This window comes from Leptonychotes weddellii, chromosome 2 (assembly GCF_054177405.1).
Source record: "Leptonychotes weddellii isolate Sample4059 chromosome 2, ASM5417740v2, whole genome shotgun sequence".
NCBI classification, from domain to species: domain Eukaryota; kingdom Metazoa; phylum Chordata; class Mammalia; order Carnivora; family Phocidae; genus Leptonychotes; species Leptonychotes weddellii.
Genome location: NC_138370.1, coordinates 89377792 through 89401062, shown reverse-complemented (window position 1 = coordinate 89401062; position 23271 = coordinate 89377792). Strand labels below are relative to the sequence as shown.

General features: G+C 36.6%; 1 protein-coding gene and 1 long non-coding RNA gene across 2 annotated transcripts in view; one reads left to right on the top strand and one right to left on the bottom strand.

The window, feature by feature from the left end:
• The window catches only part of LOC115943400 (uncharacterized), a 438133-nt gene that overhangs the window by 24954 nt on the left and 389908 nt on the right, over positions 1 to 23271 (bottom strand). The window lies entirely within an intron of this gene.
• METTL14 (methyltransferase 14, N6-adenosine-methyltransferase non-catalytic subunit) overlaps positions 10955 to 23271 on the top strand; it is a 30486-nt gene continuing 18169 nt past the window's right edge. Inside the window, exons 1-5 of the mRNA XM_006743945.3 lie at positions 10955 to 11180; positions 14778 to 14866; positions 15741 to 15828; positions 18967 to 19047; positions 19411 to 19498. Of these exons, the coding sequence (XP_006744008.1) occupies positions 11115 to 11180; positions 14778 to 14866; positions 15741 to 15828; positions 18967 to 19047; positions 19411 to 19498 (412 nt within the window). The 5' untranslated portion in view covers positions 10955 to 11114. The remainder of the gene's footprint in view (positions 11181 to 14777; positions 14867 to 15740; positions 15829 to 18966; positions 19048 to 19410; positions 19499 to 23271) is intronic.

Here is a 23271-nt window from a genome sequence, read left to right as displayed (position 1 = left end):
AAAAAAAAAAAAAAAAGATAGAGATAGATAATATAACTTCCAGTTTTAAATTAAGGGGAGGAATGAGGAAGGGGAACCAGTTAAGTGAAATGATGATGGTGATTTGAACATGGAAGATAGCTGTGAAAATGGAGAAAAGTAGACACATTTAGGATCTGTTTTGTAAGTGTTTCTTACAGGAACTACTGATGGTTTAGACATGGGAGGTGAAGGGAAAAGAGAATGCATTTATTTCTATACAGAAAATGTTAGCTACTACTTACACCAATATTACAATCCATAAAAATAAAACTTGGACTTCATCAAAATTAAAATCTTCACTCTGTAAAAAACTCAGGTAAGAGGAAAAAAAAAGACAAGGTATAGATTGGGATAAAACATTTGAAAATCACCTATCTAACAAAATACTGATACTAGAATATATAAAGAACTCTCAAAACTCAATTGTATGAAACAAACAATCCAATTAATACATGAGCGAGAGACATGAAGAGACATTTCACCAAAAAAGATATATAGATGGCAAATAAACACATGAACTGATGTTCAACATTATTACTAAGGAAATGCAAATAAAAACCACAATGAGATGGTTTCAGTAATATTAGAAAGTTTCTTCATTTCAAAATAAAGAATGTGTCTGCAATGTTCTATACCTCATCAGGATGCTATATAAATCAAACACACGGTAAGTATCAGAATGGGTAAAATAATAAACAGTGACTGTCAAATGCCAGCAAGGATGTGGAGAAAGTGAATTACTCATACACTTCTGGTGGGAATATAAAATGATACAGATGCTCTGGAAAACAGTTTGGCAGTTTCTTTAAAAACTAAACATGCAACTACTATACAACACAGTAATTGCACTCCAGGCATTTATCACAAAGGAATGAAGACTTATATTCACACAAAAACTTCACATGAATGTTTATAGCAGCACATGAATGTTTATATCACATGAATGTTAATGCATAGCAACGAAAACTGGAAACAAACTACATGTCCTTCATCAATCATATCATCAGACATGTTACTGTACAGGAATGATTAAATAAATTATGGTACATCCACATTGTGGAATACTGCTCAGCAATAAAAAAGGAATAAACTAGTGATACACACAACAATCTGGATGAATCTTCAGAGAATCATGATGAGTATAAAAAGATAATCTCGGGGCCCCTGGGTGGCTCAGTCAGTTAAGCATCTGCCTTCGGCTCAGGTCATGATCCCAGAGTCCTGGGATTGAGCCGCACATCAGGCTCCCTGCTTAGCAGGGAGCCTGCTTCTCCCTCTCTCTCTGCTCCCCTACTCCTGCTCTCTCACTCGCTCTCTATCTCCAATAAATAAAATCTTTAAAAAAAATAAAAAGATAATCTCAGAAGTTCACATACTGTGCTATTCCATTTAAATAGTATTCCTGACATGACAAAATTATAGAAATGGAGAACAGATTAGTGCTTTCCAGGGGTTGAGGAGGAGGTGGGAGTGGGAGAAAAGTGGGTACTGCTACAAATATAATTTATTAATTTAATAATCATGATAATTAATATAAATATATAAAAATATAAAGAGGGACCCCGTGGTGATGGAAATGCTCTATCAATGTCAATACCCTGGTTGTGATGTTGTATTGTAGTTTTGCAAAATGTTACCACTGGGGAAAAATGGGTAAAGGATCACTGGATCTCTCTGCATTATTTCCTACAACTGCATGAGAATCTATAATTATCTCAAAATAAAATGTTTACTATATATAAAAAATTTAATTTACATATATAAAAGGACATCTTTCAGTTAATGTAAAACCGGACTTGTGAAGTTTTGGCTTGGACCCCAAAAGAGTAAATTCAACATTACAAAGTGAAGATCATAACCACCCTGTAAGGACTTATACAAAAAAGTTGAGGGTAATTGGCTGTAGGGCTCTGAATGACTTTACCCACTTTAATAGTCTCAAATGATTGAGAAGTAGAGACTGGAGGAGAAAGTTTTCAGGAATCATTGTTGTTATATTGTGATAGCAGCCTTCTCCTCAAGGAAGAAAAGTAGACAGTAGTCCCTCTTCACCCTAAAAAAGAGGAGACTTTAAGAAGCCCACTGGGAGAACTTAAGGTCTGGGGGACATGGAAGTGTTTCTTTCCATTGAAATCCAAAACATTAGAGAACGGCTGGCTAATTGCTTAGGGGGCAGAGACAAGGAGGGGTAATGTGGTTGTGTAACAGGATTTCTGCTTTTCCTGAATTCCGGCAGTAAAATACTGCTCCCAGAGTCTCTTGGGGGCAAACAACATGGTTTTCCCATGAACCAAATGTGGACCACTCACTTAAGAAAGCCAGCACGGGGTCTTTTTAGGTTATGCCCAAAAGCATGACCAAGACAGGTGAACAATCCTCTGCAGAAAGAAGCTAAGTAAGTAAATAAAGCCAAGGACCAGCAGGACGAGAGGCATCTTGTATTGGAACCCACATGGAGAGTGGAGTAGGTCTAAGAACCCATGAAAATGCTCATGAGAAAGAGTCCATTTTAAACATCTACCAAGTCCAGAAAGTGCCAAAGCTAGATCATGAAGACAGTACTAGTTTAGTTGTAAATTTTCTTATAAGCCACTTCCATTAAATCCCCTCTGTCCCCACACTCCAACCTTGGGACAGACTGTAGGCCTAACCAAGATGGAGCTGGAGCATCCTTGTGGAGAAAGAGAGAAGCATCAGACTGTACTCTCCTTTCTCTACCTCCTGGACTGGTAGCTTTAGGCCTGCAACTTGCCTGGAGATGGGCAAGGAGACAAGCCTTAAACTCGAAAGCTAGATTTAAATTTTGACCTTATATTGTGATGGTTAAACTGAGACTGAAGTTTAAACACATAACTCTTGCTGATATCTAAGAATGACCAGAAAAAACATGAAGACTGCTTAAATTTTCGTCCAGGGATTGGGGAAGAAGCAGTCTCACAGAAAGGGTAATGGAAAAAATAATTAATTTGTTTGATGAATGTACACAACAAGTCCTGTTTATTCAGTATTCTAAATATAAGGTAATCTTCCTATATATTTTAAGCAAATTTTTCCAAATTATACTATTGCATATATACATATGTGCATATATGTATATACACATGTGCGCAGAATTATGTAATTTTCCCTCCTACTATGAATATCTGTTTTCAGCAAAAAACAATCTAGACTTAGCTATAGAGGTGGCACAGTCGCTTCTTCATAATATGATTTCCAGTTTTTCTGAATTATTTTACTTACTGAGCAGGAATATAGTACTACAAATGTGAAGCTGCACATTTTGTCTTAAGAGAAATGTTTTACCATATGCAAGACTGAGCCTTTAGAATAGCAAAACAATTACAGTTGGAAATTTAAGTTAGAATTTAGCTCCTATTCAGGATGAGAAAGTGTCCAATTTTTTTCCCCTGAGTAAAGATTTTCAAATTTGTCTGGCCAATGGCCAAAGCTGTTTTCCTCTGCTAAATTTCATTAGGATCAACATACTTTGATTTATTGTACATATGACCCATAAATGGATGGGAGAAAAGAAACAGTAGAGCTAATTCAAATCAGAGAGAATTCTGAATAACCAATGACTGGCCAGGAACTACTAATTCTGCACATTCCTAAGTCATCCGACACAAATGCCCAGAGGAGAATGCTGGGAATGGAGAATAAACGGCGACCCCAGTGATTTCTTTTGGATGCACTCATTTATAATATGAAACAGATTTAGCATGTTAGCCATAATTTGCTTTTAATATCTTTATTAGGATTGCCTTTTCATATTCATTTGAAACTTAATTCTTTGGAATTCAGAAATTTAGGGGCGCCTGGGTGGCTCAGTTGGTTAAGCATCTGCCTTCGGCTCAGGTCATGATCTCAGGGTCCTGGGATCGAGCCCTGTATCAGGCTCCAAGCTTGGTGGGGAGCCTGCTTCTCCCTCTCTCTCTGCTCCTCCCTCCTGCTTGTGTGCTCTCTCTCTCTCTCTCAAAAAAAAAAAAAAAAAGGAATTCAGAAATTTAATTCCAAATATTGTAAAATTACAATATTTGCATTGGCAACAAAAATATGTCACATGCTTTAAAGAATGTATACAACTAAATCTATCTTTATGGTAGTTTGGCATAAAGTTACGAAAATAATTTTTAGTATTTTTTATTCAAATTTCTACAATAGTGCCTTTCTTTATAGAAATAACTTTTTTAAAATTGTATAACGTTCAGTAGTACTTTGTAAATTTGGAGAACAGATCTTCTATCTTTTATTTTTTTGGTTATAAAATGATATATTTAAAATCCCAAATAGATCATTAAAAAATAATCAGGACTTGATGATATTATACCATCAGCTTCTCTTTAAATGTGGGTTTTAGGGGCACCTGGGTGGCTCAGTCGTTAAGCGTCTGCCTTCAGCTTGGGTCATGATCCCGGGGTCCTGGGATCGAGCCCCATATCGAGCCCCACATCGAGCCCCGCATCGAGCCCAGCATCGGGCTCCCTGCTCCGCGGGAAGCCTGCTTCTCCCTCTCCCACTCCCCCTGCTTGTGTTCCCTCCCTCGCTGTGTCTCTCTCTGTCAAATAAATAAATAAAATCTTAAAAAAAAAAATAAATGTGGGTTTTATTTTTGATTCATCACAGAATGCACTTTCTTTTTCTAACTGTTTTTACCATTTCAAATTTTGGAGGGAGAGAATATTCAACTTCAAAGTAAGAATTAAGTTGTAAAAACAAACTGAAAAACAGCATAAAGCATTGAAGCCATTAGTTTGAATAAGCTACATCCCCAAATTTCATATTCTTTTAAAAACCACAGATAAGCTCCATGAAGTGTTTTCTTCAGAAACAATTTCATCTATGTAAGTAATTTTATGGTAATCTTCTTAGAGAAAATCCTACATGCTCTTATATATATTTCACTTAGACAAGTTTTTAACTCAGCATTTTCTGTAATACATACAGACACAGTGACTTGTTAAAGAAAATGAATTATAAAAGAGATAAATTAGGAATAAATTACTTTCATTTCAAAGGGATGTTTTACTTAGCAAGTCCTTTATCTCACAGATCTTTAAAATAGTTGTAATTTTAGTGTTTTTAAATAGGAATTGATTTACAGGAACTATTTCAGAAATTATGCAGACATAATAAAAACTTTTATAGAAAGTAGTACAATACATGCATTTCCTCCTAAGTATTTTTAAAGCCTCTTTCTTTCCTCTCTTCTTGATAGCTTAAATGCTTTAAAATGTAACAAGCATTAAAAAAAAACTACTGCAATGCTATGTAGAGTGAATTAAAAAGAGTTTCTGGGGTAGCCAAGTGGCTCAGTCAGTTAAGCATCTGACTCTTGATCTCAGCCCAGGTCTTGATCTCAGGGTCATGAGTTTAAGTCCCACATTGGGCTCAGGGCCTACTTAAAAAAAATAATAATAATAATTTCTGGAATTAGTCCACTTGTTGAAAGTTCATTTCCCTTCATTTGAACTTTGTTGTATTTACTTCTGACACAGTTATTTTGGTCACAGTGATAAAGTATAACTGGTTATCAATGGTCTATATACAATGCTGTCAAAACCTTGAGTCTTTCCTTTTTCTTGTCTTCTCTTTTCCATTAATCAATTCAGGAAAAAGAAATCTTTCCCACATTTTATCTTTTGGTTTGCCCTTTACTTGCCTATTTTTGTCTTTTAGTATATAATGGATACAATTTGTGACTGCCTTCCTTTCCTCTTCTTCTACTACTTTAGCTTATGCTCTACAACTCCATGTTGTTATTTTTCTAAGTTTCCTCTAGATGTCATGGGAAATTATCTTGATGCAATGATAGCCTCCAAGTACACCACAAGCCAACCTATTGCAGGGGTCATGGAATAGAAGGCTCACAGACCAGAGATTCTCAAATCACACATCCCTTTAAAGCAAAAAGAAAGAGATGGGGTAAGTTACCACACTTAGGATATGGGACAAATGGGAAGGACCACACTCTATGAATCCCAAGTTATGCAATGTTCATATGTGTGCACTCCCTTTCTCACTGTGTGTGTGTCTGCTGCATTAGTCTTCCCCACTGATGACCTGGGGACAGACTGACATTTAGGCAGGGAGGTCAACAGAGAGAAGGTGCCTGGGGCCAATGATAGACACTTACTCTATTAAAGAGAAGCAGTGGCAAATATTCTTGGCCATAGGTTTAGTTTGCCAATTAGACAATAGCCAACAGCTATAGATATTATCAGCAATTCTTAGGTAGAGTACATTTGGGTCCGGAATATGGCCATGGGTGGCCCACGTAAGGGTGACACTGATGAGGGATAGAAGCAGAAGAATTTCACCTTTGGCCCAGAAGGCTGACCTACAGCCTGCACAGTTTCAAAAAGGATCAAATACATGCTGGTTGCTACATTCTTAAAGGGTCTCATGACTGCCTGTAAATCTTGACAATATTTAATATTGAACTGAATGATAAACACTAGGGAAATCTTGGGAAAGTAATTTTATAAGTAGAAATTTGAAGAAGACATTTATGATCTAATATGCCCTGCACATCCCCTCCCCCTTGAACACTAAGCATATAACCACCAACTTTATACAGCAAAAGTGTAGCTCCTTCTACCCACAGGTCCTGTCCCAGTGCTACTTAAATGAGAGACTGAAGATGTCTCAAGACTTCTTTCTGAACCATTGTGTTCAATGATCCAACAACAACATGGTTGTCAGCCTAGAGGTGGCATGATCATGGTTTGGTCTTTCCATCCCTTTCCATCTATAAACAACACTCTTGCTTGTTCTATCATATATTTCACTTAGTCTATCTAGCTTTACATCTTTCAGGTTACTTAGTATCTATTTTTAGCAAATCTTATGAACTCTGCCTATGTCTCACAATCTACTTGCTTTCTCATTATCTATACTTACCACATCCTATGGGATTCATCCATCCCATTCTGTGCTCTCTAGCAGAGCTGATTTTCTGTAAGAATACAGCAAATTAGCATTATATTAACCAACATTTAAATAGTTTCTTAATCTATTCAGTGAAATGTATTGACATTATGTAGTCTCTGTTATTTCACTCTTTTCACCTTGCCTTTTCTCACTTTCCTCTCAGTTTTGGTCATTTTGAAAAGACAAAAGGGATGTTTTGTGCAAATTCCCCAAATAAATCAAATGTACTCAATTTTCTATACATTTCCATTTGATAATGACATATAGTCTCTGAAATATATCTCTTCTTAATTTATATTCTAGGAAACCAATGCTTTAAGATATTTTAATGTAATCACAATACCCTTTAAAAAATCTATTGACAAGTGATAAAAACAATCTTCATCCCTGTTTCTTATGTAGTCCATGTATTTGACACACAAGGCTTATTAAATATTCTCTTGTACCACAGCTACACCAGATCTTAGCAATTGAGCACACACACAAAAAAAATACAGACTTAGAAACTTTCTGCACCTGATAACCATAAATGAATTTCTAACAATGATGTAGATGCAGAATACTAACTGGCAGTCTCCTATTTCTCCCCAACATAGCTACTCACAACCAATCTTTCCAACAAAGTTCAGATAAGTTAGAGAGAGTTAGCTCTAATCAATAGGTTCACCAATAAACATCTATTGAGTGTGTTCTTTACAAGGCACTGGCAGAAAGCAGAAGTTATCAGCGGATTCTGACATTCGTTTTACCTTTAGTGGTTTCCTAAAAAGTTCTACTAACCAAATGTTTTATTTTTTAAAAAGTCATTTTGGAGACTCTTTATCTGAGACTTTTTTTTACTCAATTATAAATTCATAAAATGTACAAGAAAGAAGGCATGTTTGGAGAAAAAAGACAAAAACTTTAATATGTCTGGATGACTAGGTTTATCAGAATGAAGCTGGGCAGGCTGGCAGAGTATTGCTCAGCATATAATGCTAAGTGGTGTAGATTTTTATCCCCTTGAACATAAACCTGTGCTGTCCAATATGGTAGCCACTAGCCAAATATGAATAATTAAATTTAATTAACTAAATCAAATAAAAATTCAGTTTCTTGGGTAAACCAGCCAGATTTCAAATACGCAGTGGATACATATGGCTAGTGGCAACTATATTGGTTAGTGAAGGAGCACATTTCCATTATTATAGAAAGTTCTACTGGACAGTCCTGCCCTATAGACATTGAACAGAGTTGGAAATGATAAAATTATAATTTTCCAAACATCTCTAGGAAGAATTTGATAAAGTGGAAAATGGTGGGGCAATTAGGATATGAACCAGGATGCACATCATACTTAGACTGTGGTTGCAGAAATGAAGACTAGTATGTGTGTTTGTGTTAGGGTTGGGGTCAGGGAGAGAGCTACAGTCAGAGTAGATATGGAGGGTGAAGGAGAGACAGAGTGCTTCTTATTTAGGAAAATGGGTGGATATTGATCTTATTCTCTGAAATAGGAAACTCTAGAGGAGTGGAATATATATATTTGAGAGGACGGGGTGGATGATGAATTTAGGTTATATCCTTGTTAAGTTTGAGATTGTGAGGGACATTCTAGTAAGATATACAACAGGCAGTTGGATATATAGATTTTTAAGTCATTCTCAAGGAGCTTAGGAGGAGATACATAAATGTTACATGGATTTATCATTACTTCCTTAAAATCAGTACCTAGAAGTGAAATTTTTCTCAAAGAGTATGAATTATATGTGGAGACTTTCCAAGTTTCTTCTTCCTCCTTTCCCCACAACACACACTCCCTGGTGGCCCTTACATTGCCATGATGAACAGATGTTACTGACAGGCATGTGCAATACTCTACAGGTGAGTTGATGGGGTCTGGTGTTTTATAATTAATTGGTTGGGAGACAGATTTCAGAGTTATAACACTTTCTTTGTAAAAACTACAACCTTCTACTGGAATCCAACGGTTTTGTAAATACCATAAAGTAGAACACATTTGCATCTTTATTAGTTTGGGTGCCCGGCAAGAAAACAGAAATCATTAAAAAAATTCTAAACAGCATTTGCTATGGGGAAATGTTGACATAGGTGTTGAAGGCTAGAAGAGCAAAAGGAGAAGGTGAGATTAAATTAGAAATTCCTAATTGCTGGAAGTGGCTACCAGTCCTAGAGCTGGTAGAACAGAGGGTGGGGGTGGTATTAAAGTCTGAGAGCAAACTCACTGCTGAGGATGCTACAGGAGGATGGGAAAAGGGAAGGCAGGACCACTGGAGGGGCTGCTGCAATTTGGCTCTGGGACTTTTAAAGGGTACAGATGTCTTCCTGGATACCAAATGCAGAAAGTGAGAGAAAAGAACAACAGCCTCCCAATGTTCCACCTTATGATTTTCTACCTGTGTTTCTTCTTGGGAGAATCATACAGAAAGCCATTTAACAAGGAAGGCTGAGAAATGTAGTCTGTAGACTCTCAGGCCAACTATCATCACAGAGCAGAGTTTAGGTGAGTGTGTGGCTCAAAGACCACAGGCAAATAACCTACACCATGCTTTACCAGGAGAAAAAAAAAAAAAGTAAACTACAAAAAAACAAAAACAAAAAAAAAACCCTGACTTACTTGGTTTCTATTCTTTGACAAGAATATATTGAACAAATGCTTATTCCTATCCTGGTAAATAGTTCAAATCAGTACTCAACTTACATGATTGGCAGGAGATGCAACTGATTTTTAAAGAAACACTGTAATTCATATGTACAAGTTAGTATTGTCTTTTAATGTATTGGCCCCTTGAAAGTTAACATACTTTCAAATAGTGCTGTCATTACTCAAGGGATATTTAGAACTCCTTTGAAATTGCCTTTCAGAGCTAGTTCTTGAGAAATACATGATAAATAGTAGAATCTATCCCTGCCCACTTTTGGCCTAGTCTGAGTCACCTGGTTTTGATCTGGAGGATTTATTAAGTTTCAAGAATAAAGACTTGTTACTAATGTTGGTAAGTACTTGCCACAATTTCCAATTAAACTTGAGGCAACATGATGTCTTAGTCTACTTCTGCTACTTTGAATTTGGAATAAGACAACAATGTGGTGGATAATAATAGCAGTAACTTAAGACCGGTCTTTACTGCCTTTCTATGAAGAGAGGAGAATCACGGCTGTGCCCTGCTCACCCGCACCCTCCCTAATTTCAGTAGGCTGTTTCTATATCCCAGGGTTATTTCCAGCTAAGACAAATGTATAGGCACAAATGTATAAACACAAAAAGTGCCCCTAGCCTCTGTCCTCTAGGACGTGAACCAAGACCACATTTTACGATCACCCACCCACTTCCCTAAAGGGAAGAATCCATATACTTTTCCATTTGCCATATCCATACGGCATTTTGGTAAAATAGGAAACTTCTCAAGGGCTTGTGAGGTGTGGAGCACAGGCAAATGCAATGGTTTGTTCCCTGAAGGGAAACGTAAGTAGTAATAAAAATCTTAATAAACACCTCCATGACACTATGTGCCAGGCTCTGTTTATTCTTTCAATCTTCACAGTTCTGTGACGTAGTCACTTTTATAACCCATTTTACAAATGAGAAACCCGGGGCTCACGGAGGTGATTAACTAGCCAAGACTACTCATCTCGTAAAGGACAGTCCAGGGTTCAAACGCGACACTCGGCTCCGAGTTTGTGCTTTCAGTAAAAAACTATAACTGCTATTCTGGCAATTTTTAAACTGTCAGTACTGGCAACTGGGGAACTAATGGAAAAGGGAATCAACAAAACGGTCCACACCTCGTAAACAGTGCTGATACACCAAAGAAGGCTAATGTCCCCAGGGAGGGCAAGCGAGAGGACAGGGAGTGTGCCCGCTCTGGAGCGGCTTTGACAGACGCCGTTCCTGGCGGCAAAAGGGCTTCAGAGACCGCTCCGCCTCCACAACATCCCTCATTGGGTCCCTTCCAGGCAGCGTTCAGGAGGAGGTGGGACTTCCGGCTCGGTGCGGCCAATAGTGGCCGCGCCGGAAATACCTATTGAGGAAAGGCTGAGGGACACCCGGTGCTTGAAGATCCCGGTGAATCTTGTATTTCACAGACTCGGAAGAAAAATCGGGTTGTTTTTCATCCGCTAATTGTCAGGTTTTGGGGGCAGTGGGAAACAGGAGTTGGGACATGGACAGCCGCTTGCAGGAGATCCGAGAGCGGCAGAAGTTACGGCGACAGCTCCTTGCGCAGCAGGTCCGCGGCCCAGGGAGGAATCGAGAATGCGCGTGCGCGATTCCCTTCTCCTCCCGGTCTTTCTTCTCTGTCTTTGCCTACCCACTGCGGTGCATACTTTCCTGGTTCCGCGACCCTGTTCCCTAGGCCTACCTGCCTTTCTTGTTCTTAACCGCCGCAGTACCCCTCATGTTCTCCATACTGTGCCGCGGTCATTGTGTTGCTAAACCGAACGCCACGACTGGTCTTCAGCAACCATTATGGAATGAATGCACGCCAAGTGTCTGGCGCAGGGCTCAAGGATGGGGATACAAAGCTTTGGTCTTTGTAAATAAATTACCGTAGTTCACGCAAGGAAGAGTGACTTGTTATCCCTTAAGTTTCGCTAAACTATGTAAATGGTCTTCTGTGTCTTGCCTTTCTTCTTAACACGTAATTCTTGAGATTGTGGCTTCCTTGTGAAATAGATTTATAGTGTTTTCTTTGGGATCATGTCTAAAGACTGCATTAGAAGTAGCCTGAGTGTAAATTTTTTTTTTTTAATTTTTTTTTTATTTATTTATTCATGAAAGTCAGAGAGAGAGAGGCAGAGGCAGAGGGAGAGAAGCAGGCTCCCCGCCTAGCAGGGAGCCCGATGCGGGACTCGATCCCAGGACCCTGGGATCATGACCTGAGCTGAAGGCAGACGCTTAACCAAGCCTGAGTGTAAATTTTAGTTTGTGCATCTTGTGTGTTGCAGTCCGCTGTGCTAAGTACGGTATCTTCGTCATCACCCATCGCTAACATGTGAATTCTTACTCTGTATCAGTCACAGCAAACCCTTCAAATAGGTATCATTAACTTCACTTACCGAATAATGAAACAGAGTCTAGAGAGGTTAAGTAATTTTTGCCCCGTGTCTCTCACCGCTAGGCCAGAAAATTGAACCCAGTTTGTCTCTCCAAAGCTTCTCTTCACTGCTTCTCGTGTGTAAGTTAACACTTGATCAGGAGAGTACAGATGCAGAAAATGCAGATGTACTCCTCCACTGAGAGAGTTTGTATTTCCCATCCTACCATTCATATCAGTAAAAGTGATGGAGAAAATACTAAGAGGCTTTAATGAGGCATCTTACCGTTATTTTTTCAGTAATGAATCTTGGTTTTAGTAAATGAAAATTTGAAACCTATACTCTTATGATCTGATGGAAAGGTTTGTGGTATAGTGTTAAAAATGTGGGACTTTGGAATCAGATCTGTTCTGTCCCTCTGGCAATATGATCTGGGACAAATCAGGTATCTTTTCCAAGCCTTCTTCTTCCCACCTTCTTTTATCAAGTTGTCTTCAGAATACTCAGTAGCTTTGTTACCACCAAGTAAGGTTCTTATTTTTGAGTTTTGAATTCTTTGACTTAAAATGCATTCGTAAATAGTTATTTTTGTGTCTTACTATATACCAGGGGATCTAGTAGCCACTGGCAATTCAACTATGTATAAAAAGTAGTCCTTACCCTAAAAGAGCTTGCATAGTGCATAAAACTTAATAATGGGTCCTGTTTATTAAGTACCTTCAATGAATCAAGACTGCTAAGCTTTTTATATACATTATCTTCAGTCATACAAATCAGATGCTATTTGCATCTTACAGATGCAGAAAATAGAGCTCAAAAGAATTTAAGTTACATGCTGAAGTCCACAAAGTTTGTAAGTTTGCAAGCTGCAGTTTTAGACCTTTCCATGCTCTTTCCAGTACACTAGCTGCTCCCTAGTCTTCTAGTTGGTTAGGAACTATTCCACTTAAGTAAGGATGTCTGATATAATCAATGACAGACCTCCACTTTACCAACTAATTTCAGCCTTTCTTTCGATTGCTTTTCTCCATATGAACAACACAGATTACTCCCTAGAATGTGATTTGTGCAATTTATACTTTACGATTTTTAAAAAATTGTCCTCCTTCCTTTCTGATTTCTGTCCATCCACTGTAGCACAGCTCAGGTCAGAACATTGTAATGAAAGCTATCAGAGAGATCTTGATCTCTCTAGCTAAGGATCTTCTTCCACCTGGCTTTTGTTGTCCTTACTGTTGAGTACACTATATTACTTATTGTTATACAGAATATAAACATCAGCAACTTACACCTACTTTTAACTTAGCTGTAGCTCTATTCCAAAAAAATCGTATATGCTTTCAAATGATACCAAATTGTCCTAATTATTAAAATAATATATTTAGTGTTTCCATAATGGAAAATCTATGATTTACTTACTCCAGTCATTCCACAGTTTTGTGAGCAGAATTTTGACTTAAAGCACTTCTATTGTAATACATTGTATTCTAATGTAGTAGGATATCTAATTGGTTCATTCAAATATTGAGTATCTACTCTTGAGTTAGGCATTATGCAAGCTGCTGAACATACAGATACCAAGAAGACAGAGTTCATCTCCTTAGGGAGCTTACATGTAACTTGGGGAGAAGAAAACAAAAGTAAAGATAAAATAATTGAAGTGTAAAATAAAATAACTGGAAGTTCCAATAAAATAATTGGAAGAGTTAAAATATCAGGAACATTTGATATATTGTAAGAGATTTATCATTGGAGAAAGATTTGGGGAGTCATGAAGTAGGCAAACTAAAAAGGCAGTGGTAATTGTTTGTTTGTTTTTAAAGATTTTATTTATTTATTTGACAGAGAGACAGGGGACACAAGCAGGGGAAGTGGGAGAGGGAGAAGCAGGCCTCCCGCCAAGCAGGGAGCCCGATGCGGGGCTCGATCCCAGGACCCTGAGATCATGACCTGAGCCGAAGGCAGACACTTAACGACTGAGCCACCCAAGCACTCCAAGGCAGTGGTAATTGTTAAGATCAAGGCTAGGGACTTGCTCTGATATTTTAGTATATTCTCTTTCCTGAGCTAAAGGGACTATTTAACGCAGATTTCCTCATGCCCTTCTTGTACTTACAAATATTAAATTGTTCCTCATAGCCTATAAATTGCATTCTGCAATTGTTCATTTGGCTTTTAAAGATTTCCATGAACTGATCCCACTCTGTGTAGTCAGCTTATCTCAACTAGTTATTTGTTGTATTTTGCAGAATTTCCCCAACTGCCAAACAGAATTTGCATTACCATTTTTTAGGTAGTGTTAAAATTCAGTATTGTGCCTATAAATCATTGTATAAAGACTTGGCTTGAATAAAACTGGATAGATACTTATTACAGCACAGGATACATAAGATATAATATATGAGCTGATGGATACAAAATGTTAATGCCTACCACCCTATATACACTATATGTTAGCTGCTTTTTTTGTTATTGCTACTGTTACTAAATTGTGTTTTATTATTTACTTAGAAAGTAGAGGATTGGCTGAAATTGCCTTAATTTCAAAATATAACAAAGTATAAAATGCTCGCTAGCTCTCAGATTTGTTCCTAATTAACATGGTTTTGTTCCAAGGTATTTCTAGTTTTTCCTGCATTTGCCTGCTGAGGTAGTTAGGGCTTTTTGGTTTCTCTGGGGTTTTTTTTGTTTTCTTTCTTTTAATATCTGATATGTTAAATGTTGCTACACCGGCTGGAAAGGCTATCCAATACATTATGATCTAATTTTTGGTTTTTGTCTTTTCTCAGTTGGGAGCAGAAAGTGCCGACAGCATTGGTGCTGTGTTAAATAGCAAAGATGAGCAGAGAGAAATTGCTGAAACAAGAGAAACTTGCAGGTCAGTTGAATAATTTTTTTTTTTTTTAGTGACATGTTAATATTGTGAAAGGGTTATTATTTGTTTTTTTTTAAATTTTACTTATTTGAGAGAAAGGGGGAGAGAGAGAGGGTGAACACGAGTGGGGGGGGGCAGAGGGAAAGGGACAAGCAGACTCCCTGCTGAGAAGGGAACCCGACATGGGGCTGATCCGAAGACCCCAGATCATGACCTGAGCTGAAGGCAGATGCTTAACCGACTGAGCCACCCAGGCGCCCCTGGTTATTGTTTTGATAAACAAATAATCCTAGGTATGAAGTGTGTTGTTACGACAAGCATCAAAATAAAGATTTCAGAAATACTGGTTTTTAGTATTCATGAATTATGAATTATGAAATACTTTCTGAATATAGTAACTTCTCATTCATGAAGTAGTTAGAAAATGGAATGTTAGACTAAGAATTAGCTTATATACCATAAATAATTTTATTTACAAATTCTTATGAGAGAAAACACACTTTGCCCTAAAAGTGGTATTCATTTGGTAGTTCATAAAGCACTTAGAATTTTTCAGTATTCTGGTTATTAATTTGAATATCAATTTTGCTTACGACAGATTAGAATGATATATAATGTAGAAGTTTCTTTTTGCCACTCATCCATTATAAAAGCTAGTTTCTGATTTGGTTGCTTTCTCATAAAAGTAAAATACACAAGATTACCAATCAGGTTTTGTGATTTTTTTTTTTATTTTATAAATTGGATGAATAGATACTACTTAATCAGAAAAAATGTGCCTTGTTCTGTTTCTGTAAGCTGTTATTTAATATTATTAATAGCTGCCATTTATACATCTTTCTATATCTGTGTGTAACACTTCAGTTTTAATTTTCAGGGCTTCCTACGATACCTCTGCTCCAAATGCAAAACGTAAGTATCAGGACGAAGGAGAGACAGATGAAGACAAAATGGAAGAATATAAGGCAAGTAGAGAACAGGGCAATTTTCTGGTCAAGAAAAATATAAATCCTCACAATAATAGATTCTTTTTTTAAAATTTATTTTTATTATTTTTTTAAGATTTTATTTATTTATTGAGAGAGAGAGAAGCACACAGAGGGAGAGTGCAGACTCCCTGCTGAGCACGGAGCCCAATGTAGAGCTCAGTCCCAGGACCCTGGGATCATGACCCAAGCTGAAGGCAGACACTGAGCCAGCCAGGTGCCCTACAATAATAGATTCTTATCCAGGAAAATAAATTTGATGAAAAGCTCGATTTTAAACTTTCTAAAATAATTGTCAGTAGCATATGTATACAGGCACACCTTGAAGATATTGCAGGTTTGGTTCCAGACCACCACAATGAAGTGAATATTGCAATAATGCAAGTCAGATGAAATTTTTGGTCTCCCAGTGCACATAAAAGTTATGTCTACACTATCTTATAGTTTATTAAATGCAATAGCATTAATGTCTAATAAAACAAGTTATATACCTTAATTTAAAAATACTTTATTGGGGCGCCTGGGTGGCTCAGTCGTTAAGTGTCTGCCTTCGGCTCAGGTCATGATCCCAGGGTCCTGGGATCGAGTCCCACATCGGGCTCCCTGCTCTGCAGAAAGCCTGCTTCTCCCTTTCGCACTCCCCCTGCTTGTTCCTGCTCTCGCTGTCTCTCTCTCTGTCAAATAAATAAATAAAATCTTTATTAAAAAAAATACTTTATTGCTGGAATGCCTGGGTGGCTCAGTCGGTTGAGCATCTGCCTTCCCCTCAAGTCATGATCCCAGGGTCCCGGGATCAAGTCCCATATCAGGCTCCTTGCTCGGTGGGGAGCCCTCTTTTCCCTCTGCCTGCCGCTCCCCCTGCTTGTGCTTGCTTTCTCTCTCTCTCTCAAATAAATAAATAAAATCTTTAAAAAAATACTTTATTGCTAAAAAATGCTAGCCTTCATTTGAGCTTTTTAGCAAGGTTTAATCTTTTTGCTGGTGGAGGGTCTTGCCTCAGTGTTGCTGCAGCTTCCACATCAGCGCTTCCTGCGTCACCTTACACTTTCACGTTGAGATGACTTCTTTCCTTAAACCTCATGAACTGATCTTTATTAGCTTCAGACGTTTCTTCTGCAGCTTCCTCACCTCTCTCAGGCCTCATAGAATTGAAGAGTGTGAGGGCCTTGCTCTAGATTAGGCTTTGGCTGAAGGGAATGCTGTGGCTAGTTTGATCTTCTGTCCAGACCCAGTAAGCTTTTTCCATATCAGAAGTAAGGCTGTTTTACTTTCTTATCATCCATGTGTTTACTGAAGTAACAATTCTAATTTCTTTCAAGAACTTTTCCTTTGCATTCATAATTAAGCTGTTTGGCACAAAGGGCCTAGGTTTTGGCCTGTCTCAGATTCCACATGCTTTCCTCATTAAGCTTAATAATTTTTAGCTTTTGATTCAAAGTGAGAAATGTGCAATTCTTCCTTTTACTTGAATACTTAGAGGACTTGTAGGGTTACTAATTGACCTAATTTCAATATTGTGTCTCAGGAAATAGGGAGGCCCAAGGAGAGGGAGAGAGACAGGGGAACCACCAGTTGGTGGAACAATCAAAACACAACATTTATTGATAAAGTTCACCATCTTGTATGGACACGGTTCACTGTGCCCCGAAACGATTGTAATAGTAACATCAGAAATCACTGATCACAGATTATTGATCATCATAACAAATATGGTAATGAAGACATTAGAAATTTTGTTAAGAATTACCAAAATGTGACACAGAGACAAGAAGTGAGCAAATGCTGTCAGAAAAATGGTGCCAGTAGACTTGCTCGATGCAAGGTTGCCACAAACTTTCAGTTTGTAAAACATGCAATATCTGCAGCGTGCAATAAATTGAAGCACAATAAAATGAAGTAGTCCTGTAATCAGTTCAATTAAGATCTTTCAGGTTCCTCATTTTAATATAAGAGGTGATGGATATAAAGCATAATGCCTAGTAAGCACTGGACAATAATATTCTTAAGTTAAGACTAAGGAGGTAGATGTATAGAAACTTTGGATAATGGGATCAAATTTTGAGTGGCTACAGTACTGTCTTTTTTGAGTTGTGTTATTCCATGTTTATTAGTAGGGTAGTACAATTAAGATATTTTGAGAACCTATGGGCTAGACAATAATGTAGAACCGTTTCTGAAAGAGGCCGAAGGAAAAAACACAACTTCTAAACTTATAATTGCAATATTTAGTTGAAAAGAAAGTATTATAGACGAAAAACCTATCTCCATTTCTTTCAAGTTAATTGTACAATTATATTTAATAGAGAAGAGAATGCATAGTTTCAGTAAGTCTCTAGGAAGTTCAGTGATACAGTTACCTAATCTCATAAATACTGTTTTGTGCATTGCATTTTGGTATATGCTCATATGCAACTTAAATATAAATGATTATTTTATTGTTATCATTTTACTTTATTTACTTATTATCATATAAATATGTATATTTAACCATATACAGTTCCTGATATTTTAACATTTTTGATCTATAAAAATAGTTTCATATGGTGTTTAATAGAAATAAAATTGCCCCATTGGTGGCCATGTCTTTCATGATTTGAGCTAAATTCTAATATCTATAGTATGAGATAAATAATATTAGACAATTCAGTCAACAAAATCAGTAGTTAGAGACAGGTATTTATTGATGAGAATGAAAAGGAAATTTTTATTTATTGTAAAAATAACTAGATAATGATAAGAATGCAAAGACTTCAGTGTTTGACTTTAATGATAATTTGAAAAATTATGTCTTAGGGAAATGAAATATTTATATTGAGTCTTGGGGCACCTGGGTGGCTCATTCGGTTAAGCGTCTGCCTTCGGCTCAGGTCATGATCCCGGGGTCCTAGGATCGAGCCCCACATCAGGCTCCCTGCTCATCAGGGAGCCTGCTTCTCCCTCTCCCTCTGCCTGCCGCTCCCCCTGCTTGTGCTCTCTCTGTCTCTCTATCAAATAAATAAATAAATAAAATCTTTAAAAAACAAAATATTTATATTGAGTCTTAATACTCAAGATATCATAAATACATAAAATATTCCTCCTATACATAAAATGTCTATTTAATCTTCCTTTTCCAAGGATGAATTAGAAATGCAGCAGGAAGAAGAGAATTTGCCTTATGAAGAAGAGATTTATAAAGATTCTAGTACTTTTCTTAAGGTAAATAAATTTTTATATCATAACTCTTCACATTTCAGCTCTATGCATGAAAAAATTTTAAATATTTTCAACATTTTTTCAGTTATTGAGGAATAATTATTGTAAAATAAAAATCATTTAAAATTATTCTTGAAATAGACTTCTGATACTTGGCCATTTAGGATGAGATAATGCTGTATCAATGTCTGTAGCTACTAAAGAGTAATACTGTCATTTTAGTTGTGTTTTCAAATATTCCTAATTTTTTTTAATCTATGTATCAACTTCTATTTTGTATGGCCTCATAACAAAAAGTAAATTACAGAGTTAGTGTATCTGCCATTAGAGTAAATGCTTTTAATTTAATTTTGGCTTTTTCTTTAGGGAACGCAGAGTTTAAATCCCCATAATGATTACTGCCAACATTTTGTAGACACTGGACATAGACCTCAAAATTTCATCAGGGATGTAGGTATGTTAGATTTGTTGGGAATATGCTGTTGCTAACTCTTGATTACATGCATGTAATTTATCCATTTTGTGGATTATTTCTAACAAAATTATTTTTCCTGGCTTCCTGTTTTCATTCTGCATACTTGCAGTATACCTTCCTTTTCCTTCCAGCAGTGTTACTCCCTTCCTTCCTTCCTTCTTCAGTTTGGTTCTGTGACTATCCTTGCATTTTTATTTTACCTTCATTTATTTCCTCTTTGATGCTTTTCCTTTCATTTGTAGGCTTGATTTTCTCACCTGTATTATTTTTTTACTTCTCTCTGTAAAGAATTTAACATTTCTTGCAAGGTGGGTCTGTTGGCAACAAATTCCCTCAATATTTATTTTTCTAAGAAAGTCTTTATTTCTCTTTTACTTTTGAAGAATAATTTCACAGAGTATAGAATTCTTGGCTGGTGTTTTATTTTTTCAACACATTTTAAATATTTAACTCCAGTATTTTATTGCTTGCATATTTCTGAGAAATTGGATATTTGTTCTTCTGTAGGCATGGCGGTTTTTTTCCTCTGATTTCTTTAGGATTTTTTCTTTATCTTTAACGTTCTGTAGTTTGAAAATGATATGCCGTAAGTTTAGGGGTTTTTTGGTATTATACTGTTTGATATTCTCTGAGCTTCCTGGATCTGGTTTGTTGTCTGACATTAATTTGGAGTTCTCAGTCATTATTATTTCAAATATTTCTTCTCTTCCTCTCTCTCGTTCTTCTGGTATTTCCATTACACATGTTACATCTTTTGTAGTTGTCCCATTGTTCTTGGATTTCCTAGCTTTTTTTTTGTTTTTTCTGATTTTGTTCTCTTTGCTTTTCAGTTTTTGAGGTTGCTATTAAGATATCCTCAAGCTCAGAGGTTCTTCCCTCAGCCCCTGTCCAGTCTACTAATAAGTCCCTCAAAGGCATTACCCCTGCATTTTTAAAAACAGCTTTATTGAGATGATTCATATACCATATAATTCACCCATTTAAAGGATATAATTCTGTTTGGTTTTTTTTTTTTAGTTAATCCAGTTTGTGCAATCATCACCACAATGTAATTTTCGTCTCCCCTAAAGAAACCCCATTACTAGTCAGTTCCCATTGCCGCCTCCTCATCTGCCCCCAACCTTAAGTAACCATTAATTGACTTTCTATCTCTAACAATTTGCGTATTCTAGACATTTCATATAAATGGAATTGTACAATATGTGGTATTTTGTGACTGGCTTCTTTCACTTGGCACAATGTTTTCAAGGGTCGTTGATGTTGTGGCATGAGCCAGTACTTTATTTATTTTGACTGCCAAATAATATTCCATTGTATGTATGTACCATATTTTGTTGATCCATCCATTTGGGTTGTTTCCACTTTTTGGCTGTTATAAACAGTGCTGCATCAATATTCATGTAAAATTCTTGTGTGAACATATGCTTTCATTTCTCCTAGGCATATGTCTAAGAGTGGAATTGTTGGGTCATGTGTTAATTCTCTGTTTAACTTTTGGAGGAACTGCACAATTGTTTTTCAAAGCAGCTGTACCATTTGACATTCTTCCCAACAGTGTATGAGGGTCCCAGTTTCTTCCCATGCTTGACACTTAATATTTATCTGTCTTATTAATTATAGCCATCCTAGTGGGTATGAAGTGATAATTTCACTGTGATTTTGACTTGCATTTTCCTAGTGACTAATGATATTAGGCATCTTTTCATATGTTTGTTGGCTGTTTAAGTATTTACTTTGGAGAAATATCCAAACTCTTTGCATATTTTTTAAGTGGTTATTTGCCTTTTTATTATTACATTGTAAGAGTTTATATTCTCAGTCCAAGCCGCTTATCAGACATATGATTTGGAAGTATTTTCTCCCATTCTGTGGGGTTGTCTTTTTACTCTCTTGATGGTATAATTTGCAACACACAAAAAATTTTAATTTTGATGTCATTTTTCTGTGTTGCTTGCAAGCAGTGTTACTCTTGAAGTAGAAACTGATTTTAGTGTTTTCATGAGCAAAATTTAGCTGTAGCATAAAAAGTTATGATAATGCTAAGTAAAATAAGCCAGCCAAGGAACAAATATGCAAATACTTAGGTACCTAAAAGAGTATATGTAATATGATTAATACTTACACTTTTATGAAGTATTAACATAGTCAAACTCATGGAATCAGAGAACAGTGGTTATCAGGGGTTGGAGGAAAGGGAAAATAGGGAGTGTTACTGAATTGATAGAAAGTTTCAGTTATGCAAGATGAATTAGTTCTAGAGATCTACTGTATAGCATAGTGCTATACAGCAATGCTGTTGACTATAGTCAATAAAACTTTAGAAATTTGTTAAGGGTAGAGCTCATCTTAAGCATTATCACACATGTACACGCATGCGTACATACACTCACAGACACACACACACACACCCAGAGGAACACAAGAAAACTTTTAGAGGTGATGGATATGTCTGTTGCCTTGGCTGTGAGGATTTCACCAGTGCATGCCTATGTCTAAATTCATCAAATTGTGTATATTAAATATGTGTGTTTTTTATATATCAGTTATACTTTAGTAAAGCTGTTTTTTATGATAGTTGTATAACTGAATTTCATTATCTACCTTTCTGCTCTTAAGATACTTATTTCCCCACAGCAAAGATAAAGTACTTAGGAAACTATTACAGATTGAGAAAAACTTGCACTTTCTGTTTTATAGAAGAGTGAGAGCCAATTCTCCTGTGATTAAAACCTGACTATAATAAAAGTCTTTAAACTTGTTTTATTTGCAATTTGTTTTATAAGCACTGATTGAAGAGGCTTTACAAAATCTTTCACTTTTGGGGCACCTGGGTGGCTCAGTTGGTTAAGCGACTGCCTTCGGCTCAGGTCATGATCCTGGAGTCCCTGGATCGAGTCCCGTATCGGGCTCTCTGCTCGGCAGGGAGCCTGCTTCTCCCTCTGACCCTCCCCCCTCTCATGTGCTCACTCTCTCTCATTCTCTCTGTCTCAAATAAATAAATAAAATCTTAAAAAAAACAAAACAAAATCTTTCACTTTTACTCTTTGATATTAAAGTTATTACTATCTGTACTTTTGGCTTTTAAATTAAGATGCTTATATGATTTATATTGTTAGGAATATGTTTCTTGGGGTGGCGGAGGAGAAAACCAAATAAAAGCTTTTAGGAATCTTTGACGTTCAAAGCCTTACTTATCCGTATAGTTGTTTAACAGGCATTATACTGCTTTACCTAAAATCTCTTCTTAGCTCAAAGATCTAAAACATTTTTGAGGACATGGGAACAGTGAGTCTCCTGTTTTTAAGTACCCTTTGTAGGACTTATATATGTTTTTTAAGATCTTAAGCCTGAAAATATATATGGGGATTTGGTTTATAATAATGTGGAGATATGAAATCTTTAAAATTATAAATATTGATATAAGAAATACTCAGAGAAGACAACTTGTGTTGGAGGTGAGAGGTAGTCTACTATTAGGGACTCATTATCTTCTTTACTAGATTTGTTCCAGGATTGTGTCCATGAACCATAGCCAGTTAATTTAAGATCATCAGCAGTGTTTCTCTCATCTCTAACTATTCTTTGTTTCTTCCTATGTGTAATCATAAGAAAGAAAAGAAATACTCATTTTCTCTGCTTTTGATAACTATTTAAGAAGCTAAGTACAAACCTCAATAATCACTAACTTCTTTTTTTTTTTTTTTAATTGGAAATATTTTTATTCCACCTTCATTTTTGAAATATAATTTTAC